Below are 7,719 nucleotides of genomic sequence, written 5' to 3'. Positions count from 1 at the left end.
CATCCACAGCGCGGGGCCTGAGCCCAGAGCAGAGCCCACAGCAGCGGGGGACCGGCACCCTCAGCCGCTAAATACCCCCCGTCGTGCTGGGGGGGGCAGCCCAGGGCCTCGTCCCACCACGCCATGGGAGAAACCGGCCTGGCGGCGAGGCAGGGCCAGGCGGCTAGAGCGAGGGGCTGAAACCCGCAGCCGGGGCCCTGCACAGCCTTGCCTCTCCCTCATCAACCCAAACCCTCCTGCTCCCGCCTCGAGGGGAGCGTCCCAGCCCCTGCGCCTTGCCCAAGGAAGCTCTTCTTCCCCTCGACTCAGGCAAGCTAAGGGCAACCCTCCCAATTCCTGCACTTCACCCACGCCGTTGCCCTGGCGCCAGTGGTGAGCCTGGCCACCAGTCCTTCCCAGCTACTAGGAAGAAAATGAACTCCATCCCAGCCAAAACCAGGACAACACCTCATCCAGGGCCAGAGCAGACCCCAGTTCCCCTCAGTGCTGCCGGGGGAACACCAGCCTCTCCAACGCCTCCCGAAAAAGGCCGAGGCAGCACATGCCACAGAAGGCAGGCGAGGAAGGGAGCAGCTCAGCCAGAACTCTCCCCCTCACTCCACAGAGAGGAAAGTCCTGGGCTACCTCAACCGCTGACATCCAGCAGAGCTGCGGATGCTGGGGCTCAGGGCACAGCTCAACCACAACCGCTGCCTGCAACGAAGCGACCACAGCACAGCCCTGGGGGCACCTGGCCGCTGAAAGGCAGGCACCGGCTCACTCAGAGCCCGTTGCAGACCACCTCAGCTTCCGAACCAGAGCAGATCGCCTGTCCAGACAGAGCGTAGCCACGGCCAAGCCAGAAACGGGCGTGCTGGAGCCAGTAAAGGTGAAGGGAGCAGGGAAAAGGAGCTGCACGGTGCAGCCCAGGGCACTCACGACTCACAGGTGCCCTGATAGTTCTTTATTGTCCTCTGAGCTGGGTGGCAGCTCAGCCATGTCCAGTGCAGGAAAACTCCCTCCTGCACCTGCCCAGGGAGGCAGCACCAGCGTCCACAGCGACACCGCAGAGTCCCGCTCTCAGCCTCTTCTGTTGGTCCCAGCAAAGCCCGGTTCCCAGCCCTTTCTGTTCCTCTGCGTCTCGCCAGCACCGCCGTGCTCGTCTGCTGCAAAAATCCCGCCTGCTCCCAGCAGCTCAGCGGCAGCCCCGGCATCTCGGCACAAGCACAGCGCACACGAGTGCCACACGGGAGCCGGGCTCAGCCAAACGTGCACCAGGGGGTCTCGCTTGTGTCACAGTCCAGTAAGATATTAAGGACGGTGCAAGGGGCTCCTGCCACGCTCAGAGCTGTCCGTGACTCGATTCGGTACCTCACGTTGTTCAGACCTCCCTCCCGATCCACCTTAAACTGTTCCTGAGGAAGAGAAAGACTGTTCGGCCCGCGCTGGCTTCCAGCGGAGGGGGAAGCACGCAGCGCCCGGGGAGGGAGCGCGGAGCTGGCAGGGGCGGACACGAGCAAGGAGGGCTCAGAGCACGTGGCGATCACAGCCCGAATCTCCCGTGGTTCCCCTCGACCACGCTGAGGTCTCACCTGCTTCTGCGCAGCGATGCGCTTCTGGTCTCTCTTCCTCCAGGCTGGGTCATGCAGGTGCTGGAAAGTCTCGTATCCGGTCGTGATTCCCGAGGGACGGCGAACCTGGAAGGAAAGCAAAGCTTCTGTAAAGCTACTGGAAAACGCTGCGCCTGCTACTGGAGTGGGGAGCGCGGAAGGGCTGCCCTCCCCAGGTCCCGACCTGGGTGGCTGCAGCCAGGGGCCAGGTGGGGAAGACAAAAAGGGCAATTTCGATCTAGGAGGCCAGGGAGCGCCTCTTACCTGGAGCCCGGCTCCTTTGATACGTCGATAAAACTCGTCGTCCTCCCGTCCCCAGCCCCAGAAGCGGTTGGACATGCCGTTGCACTGCAACGAGAGGGGCATCGTACCGGCCGAGGTCTGGTCCAGCCCGACTCCAGGCGCCGCAGGGGAGCGGACACCAGCGTCGCGAGCCCTGAGCCCCAGCGCAGCCTCCCCTTCCTGCCCCCCACCAGCTCACACCGCAGGCTCTGTCCCCGAACCATTCTGACTCCTTTCCCTCCTTCCCAAGCGTGGAGCGCAAAATGTACGACTGTGCCCCAACACAATGTTGTAGCCCCTGCCCCAAACCGGCCGGGACGTCCCAGCCACGCGCTCACCATCTCATAGTGCTGCTTGGTGAGCAGCAGGATGCCGCCTACGTAGGTCTTATAGTGGTAGAGCGGGTGCAGCTCCGGGGATGCCACGTGGAAGGGCCCTGCCTCCGGGAAGCTGTAGTCCAGCTGCTCGTTGAGGGGCAGGAGATCGACGTCGTGCATCGCGATGTAGTCGGTGTCGTTGCCGCTCTCCAAGAAGCCCACGTTGATCAGGGACGCCCTGTTAAACCTGCCGCGGGACCGGGGGCTCTCAGCGCCGCACGCAGCAGCCGCCATCCCTTCGCGTCCGTCTCCCGTGCTCCTCAACGCTAAATTTTTGACTGGTCCCCAAACGGGGACACGCACAGCCACGGCGTTCCCTGCCTTCACAGTGCCAGGGCTGCCCGGCCTGAAACTGCACCCCTGCTTCTCCCTGCGCAGGCCCGGCACAGGCCGAGCCCGACGGCGACGCGCAGGGGTTTGGCCACTGCAGACAGCAAAGGGCTACAGCAAACCCCGTCCCGCCCGAGGCCGGCTGCGGGGCTGCACAGCACCCCCGGCCAGCGAGCAGGGGGTGAGCGACGGCATTTCCAAACACCCCACAGCATTTCTTTGGATTTCAGCATCCCCAGATGTTTGTGGCCACGGCCCTGCAATGCCGGGGAGAAAGCTGAAATATCCGAGGGTAGATAATTCTCTTCTTGCTTAGGAAGAGAGAAGCAAAATATTGTCCTTCTGTAAGCTCTAGAGTGAGTAAATTTGGGGAGAGCATCACGCCCCAGCCCCGACTCCCCGCTGCCCAGGCCCTACGCTTCTCCACGCCGCCAGAGCAAGCGGGGACGGAGTCGGGGGGAAGGTTCCCCTCGCCACCCCTCGCTCCCTGCGGCGGGGGGAGACGCTACCTGAAATGATCCACCTGGTTGAGGACGAAGATGTGATGGCGGATCCTCTTCTTGCTCAGGAAGCGGTGCATGTAGGGCACGAAGGCCAGCAGCTCCTCGAAGCGCTCTCGGAAGGGGACGAGCAGCGCCAGGCGATGGGGACCCCACGACGGTTCCTCCTCCGCCGGCTGGAGCGGGGCCTGGGGCGGGCAGGGCTGGCGGGGACCCCCGGGGCTCTGCCCGCCTCCCGGGGCCGCCGCCTCACCCGAGCAGCTGAGCTGGAGCCAGAGCAGCGAGGCGAAACCCAGGAGCAAGGCCAGGAAGAAGAGCGGGAAGACGGAGAACCTGGCGGGCAGCAGGCCCAGCAGCGGCGGGGACCTGGGGCACAGCGGGGACGGGGTCAGCGGCCGGCGGGGGGACGGGACCCCCCACCCCCGGCCCGGCCCGGCGCCCCCCCGCTCACCCGCCGCCGCGCAGGCGGAGCGCGGCCCTGCGGCGGGCCGGGCCCATGGCGCTCGGCCGGCCCCGCCACCCGGCCCCGCCGCGGGGACACGCTGGCTGCACCGCCCCCCCCGGAAACACGGCCCGGCCCCCGGCGTTCCGCGCCGTTCCCTTCCGCCCGGCGGGGCGGGGCCGGGGGCGGGGCTACGGGGACACCCCCCGCCCCCCCCCTCCCCAATTCCTCTGGGATCCTCCAGGGACTGCCCGCCCCCCGGGACACCCCCTCCCCAGCTGCGAGGGGCAACACCCCCCCATCCCCAATCCCCAACACCCAAGGACCCCCCCAGCCGCTCCCTATTACAGCCCGCCCCCCTTCCCCACCCCAGACACAGCCAGAGCCGCAGGTAGGGTCAATCCTTTAATGCCCGCTCGCAGCCCCCTCCCCACAGCCCCCCTACATTCACAGCGGCCACCGCTCACCCCCCACCCCGGGGCACAGCTTGGGGGGGGAGCGGTGGGAAAACAAAACAAAACAAAACAAAACAAAACAGGGGGAGCGACCTCCGGGCTCCCCCAGCGCAGCCTGGGGGCCCCCGCAGGCATCGGCCCCCGCCGTGCGAGCCGCCGGAGGGCGAGCGCCGGGCAGGGGTTACAGCCAAACAGACAGATAAGAAAATACTTCTGATATTTCTCAGAAACAGCTTCTAGAAACCACAGTTTTTTTACAGCTCCCCATAGAAAAGATGGGTTTGGGCACAGGCCACGGGCCCGGGTCTTCCGCTAATAGAAACGTTTGTTCCGCTCCTGGCGTTTCTGGAAGACCACGGCTCCCACCACAGCGCAGACGATGATGCCCAGCAGCGCGCAGAGCAGGAGCAGGAACACCTTCCAGCCCGTCAGAGGCCCGCTTCGGAAATTCCCCGTCGGGTCATCCACGTTGTCTGCAAGGACAAGAACAGCTACAGAGCCCGACCCAGCCTCAGGGACTCACAGCTCCAACACCTTTCATCTTTTTAAGAGTCCGGCCCCAACAGCCCAACGCTCTACCAAGGGTTTCCGAAGGCCAGAGACTCACCTTTGGGTGATTTAAGCAGGCTGACGCTAGGCTGAATCTTGGTCCAGTCAACAGTCTCATCTTCTAGAGGGTGCTCCACCATGAGCTGGAAGAGCTTCATCGAGATGATGTCATGATTGTCTAGGAAACAACCAGCAGCACCAAACACCGTCAGAAGCTCTGAGACATCTGCCTCCGGTCCGTGCTCTGCCAGGCCTGGTTCTCCTTCCCTCTCAAGCCACCCTCACCCCCCAGCTGTCAAACTGCGGTTTGAGATGTTCTCCTTAGCTCTCGGCTGCCTCCTTCCTCAGGCCACGGGTCCCTACCCAGCACAGTTTCAAGATTTTAAACAACTGAGGGAAAAGAAGCCACTGAAGCCATCCAGAACATTATATTCCAGGCTGCAAACAGCAGGTATTCCTGCAAGCAAAGCCCCCTCTCACCGGACAAATCTCCAGTGCCGGCAGAAGCACCGAAGAAGTAGCCAGTTGGCAGCTGCACCCCTGCGATGTCAATGCAGTTCTTCCATTCGTTCCTGTCCTCCACGTCGGTCATCACCTGCAAGACCAGGGGAGCGTCACGCCAAGGCGGCGCGCTGCCATCCTGCCCGCCCGCGGCTCTTTTGGAGCCGGAGCCGCAGGTGGCCGAGCCTGGAAAACCATCTCCGGGTCAGCTACTGACAGAGCGACGCCCCACCTCCGCACTGCCCCGTCTAACGCGCGTGAGACGCCCTGCAGAAGGCGTCTGCCACATCTCACCGTCAGGCGGCCTCGGGAGTACCGAATTGCCAGGAAAGTGTCGTGGTTCTGGTTCCGAAGGTCGGCTGTGCACCCCGCCAGCTCCGTCCAGCGCCCGTCCTTACTGTGGTCGTACGTCAGGGAGCCGTTGTTCACCATCGCAGAGATATAGGGGAACACGCGCTGCAGGGAGGGGAGCGCCGCTGCTTTCAGTCTGCAGGAGCCTTCGAGCGGCAGACCGAGAGCCACCTTCCCCTGCCTGGTCAGAAACCTCAGCCGGAGCAGGATCTCAGCCGGGCACGGCAACAGAGCCACAGCTTTGCTGCTGAGCCGGGTACGGAGGGCGGAACAATGAAATTGAGGCTCCTTTTCTACATAAAGCTGCTTCTAAACTGAGCAAGAGCTTGTTCTGGCTAACGCAGAGCGGCCATTTCTGGCCTTCTGTGTCAAGACCCGCCAGGAGCCCACGCCGTACCCCGTGGCCAGGGCAAGGGGAGCGCCCCGGACTTGCAGAGGAAGCACCAGAGCGGGGGAGAAGCGTAAGAACAGGGCACAGAACGGGCAGAAATCTCACAGGAGCAGCACAGCCACGCTCGGGGCTTGGTAGTCAGCAGATTACGTATGCTGGACGAGGCCAACTGGAGGCAAGAATTTAGCTCTCAGTGAGCATCGAGACAAGAAGGGAATGGGGTCACTTCCAGGTGCTTTACGACTTAAACGACATGGGTTTGGTGCAACAGATCTCACTAGCACAGTTATGTTTTCTGACTGTGCCATAACAACATCCACGAACACGGAGTGGGAGAGAAGAACAACAGCCCCCATGGGACTGATCTGTATTTTAGCCACGGGGAATCCTGGAGCAAAAAGCCAGCCCAGGAGTTTCGCTTTTAGAGACACTCGGAAATAGAGAATAAGGCCAGAAACACCGTGGAATGATCAACCAGAGCACACAGAAATTCAAGAAATGAAAGTTGTGATGAATACCACCCCTTTCAGGTGGATTCCTCTAACTTAATAGGTGATGCGTAGTTTATGCCAGCTCCATGCTGCCCTCTCATCCTGAGAGGAAAAGGCCTCGGAAACATCTGTGTAGCCAACAGCAGCAGAAGGCAGAGCAAGGACCTTCTTCTCTCGCCTAACGCCCTACAAACTCTTCCCTTCACCAGCTCCCACGACAGGCAGAGCCGCCCACTCTCACAGAAGGAGAGGCTTTTCCTCGGTCTGGGCGTGAAGCACTCGGGGCACAAAGCAGCGAGGAAACGGCCGCCTTGCACTGAAGGAGCTCCCTGAACTACTCACCTCTGTCGCTTCATCGTTGGGATATGTATCAAGGAAGATAGCCAGTCCGTGAAAGTTGTCCTTGCTGCCAAAGACAGGACCTGGAACGGGGCAGAACAGAGGGAACAGAAGGCTCTCAGAAGGAATTTGTGCTCAGAGACTTCTACTGAGAAGAGCTACGAGAGCTGTTTATCGCCAGGCAGATGCCTGAGGGCGCCCGTTTCCAGGGCAGAGTGCACAGGACAGGCCACCCCCATCCAGTGAGACCTTCCAGGCCAGGGGCAGCTCCGAGGGCAGCTCCCTGGGCTGCCCCAGGGTGTCTGCGAGGGCCGAGGAGGCCTCAGCCCGGCCAGGCGGCCCCCGGCTGCGCCCCGTACCTGGCACCAGCCGCTCCTGCGTGTACCACAGGGCCAGGCCGTCCCCGTGCAGGTTCTTCTTGCCGGCTCCGTGGATCTTGAAGTGGACGTGGAGCTCCCAGTCCTTGAGGAAGCAGGGCTGTGCGGAGAGACGGCCCAGCGGCGTCAGGGAAAGAGGCGGGCGAGGCGCCGGGGCCGCCCCCGGCCCCCGCCGGTCTCCCCCGGGCCCCCGCCAGCCTCCCCCTGGGCTCTCACCACGCGGTTCCAGATGGAGCCCTCCCGGCTGCGCTCGTCGGGCGTCAGGCGAACGTACTGGCTGGTGACCATGGTGCTGCCCTGGAAGTCCCACAGCGGCATGGCGGCCGAGCCCGCACCTGCAGCGGGCAGAGAGAGAGCGCGGCTCAGCCCGGGCCGCCGCGGGGCACCCGGGCCGCCCGTCCGCCCCCGCGCTCACCCTGATACGGCTTCATCAGCGAGTGCTCCCGCTTCAGGTGCTCGCTGTTGCCGTCCGTGAGCTCGGCGGGCGCCAGGCGCGGCCCGGTCGCCGCCACCAGCAGCGCCGCCGCCGCCAGCAGCCCGCCCGCACCCGCCGCCATGCTCCGCTTCCGCCTTCCGGCGCGCCGCTCCCGCCCCCGGCCCCGCCCGCGGAACGGCAGCCAGCTCCGCCAATCAGAAACCCCCACACCACCACGTTCCCACCTCCGCCCGCAAGCGTCACTCCTGCCCGCCTATGGAAGGGAAGGGGGCGGGACCAGGGAGGCGCGCGGCTCCCGCCGTGCACTGC

General features: G+C 63.9%; 2 protein-coding genes across 2 annotated transcripts; both read right to left on the bottom strand.

Annotated features, from left to right (window-relative positions):
- Positions 1 to 729: 729 nt before the first annotated feature.
- B4GALT7 (beta-1,4-galactosyltransferase 7) lies at positions 730 to 3,606 on the bottom strand. The gene is made up of 6 exons (XM_082324588.1): positions 3,530 to 3,606; positions 3,088 to 3,444; positions 2,210 to 2,435; positions 1,854 to 1,937; positions 1,572 to 1,676; positions 730 to 1,394 (listed from the first exon to the last, which is right to left on the bottom strand). Exons 1-6 carry the CDS (start codon positions 3,574 to 3,576, stop codon positions 1,239 to 1,241), a joined length of 975 nt encoding a protein of 324 aa, XP_082180714.1. The 5' UTR covers positions 3,577 to 3,606; the 3' UTR covers positions 730 to 1,238.
- A 316-nt stretch (positions 3,607 to 3,922) lies between these two features.
- On the bottom strand, positions 3,923 to 7,533 carry LMAN2 (lectin, mannose binding 2). The gene is made up of 8 exons (XM_082324584.1): positions 7,390 to 7,533; positions 7,191 to 7,309; positions 6,957 to 7,074; positions 6,601 to 6,680; positions 5,320 to 5,481; positions 5,005 to 5,119; positions 4,583 to 4,702; positions 3,923 to 4,448 (listed from the first exon to the last, which is right to left on the bottom strand). The coding sequence occupies exons 1-8, from the start codon at positions 7,529 to 7,531 to the stop codon at positions 4,288 to 4,290; spliced, it is 1,017 nt and encodes a 338-aa protein (XP_082180710.1). The 5' UTR covers positions 7,532 to 7,533; the 3' UTR covers positions 3,923 to 4,287.
- Between the last annotated feature and the right edge of the window lie 186 nt (positions 7,534 to 7,719).

Source organism: Platalea leucorodia, assembly GCF_965183815.1.
Source record: "Platalea leucorodia genome assembly, chromosome: 11".
Taxonomy (NCBI): domain Eukaryota; kingdom Metazoa; phylum Chordata; class Aves; order Pelecaniformes; family Threskiornithidae; genus Platalea; species Platalea leucorodia.
The sequence above is the reverse complement of the archived record's forward strand: the minus strand, read 5'-3'. Positions and strand labels throughout refer to the sequence as shown.

What these genes read in the sequence shown, in the direction of transcription:
- LMAN2 (XM_082324584.1), bottom strand. Translation starts at nt 7,531, where the DNA reads ATGGCGGCGGGTGCGGGCGGGCTGCTGGCGGCGGCGGCGCTGCTGGTG. An exon ending in CGGCACTGGAGATTTGTCCG is followed by an intron (nt 4,703 to 5,004) that starts GTGAGAGGGGGC and finishes GTTGTTTCCTAG; the next exon opens with ACAATCATGACATCATCTCG. An exon ending in CCTGCTTAAATCACCCAAAG is followed by an intron (nt 4,449 to 4,582) that starts GTGAGTCTCTGG and finishes TTGTCCTTGCAG; the next exon opens with ACAACGTGGATGACCCGACG.
- B4GALT7 (XM_082324588.1), bottom strand. Translation starts at nt 3,576, where the DNA reads ATGGGCCCGGCCCGCCGCAGGGCCGCGCTCCGCCTGCGCGGCGGCGG. An exon ending in AACCAGGTGGATCATTTCAG is followed by an intron (nt 2,436 to 3,087) that starts GTAGCGTCTCCC and finishes GTCCCGCGGCAG; the next exon opens with GTTTAACAGGGCGTCCCTGA. An exon ending in GCATCGCTGCGCAGAAGCAG is followed by an intron (nt 1,395 to 1,571) that starts GTGAGACCTCAG and finishes TCTCTTCCTCAG; the next exon opens with GAACAGTTTAAGGTGGATCG.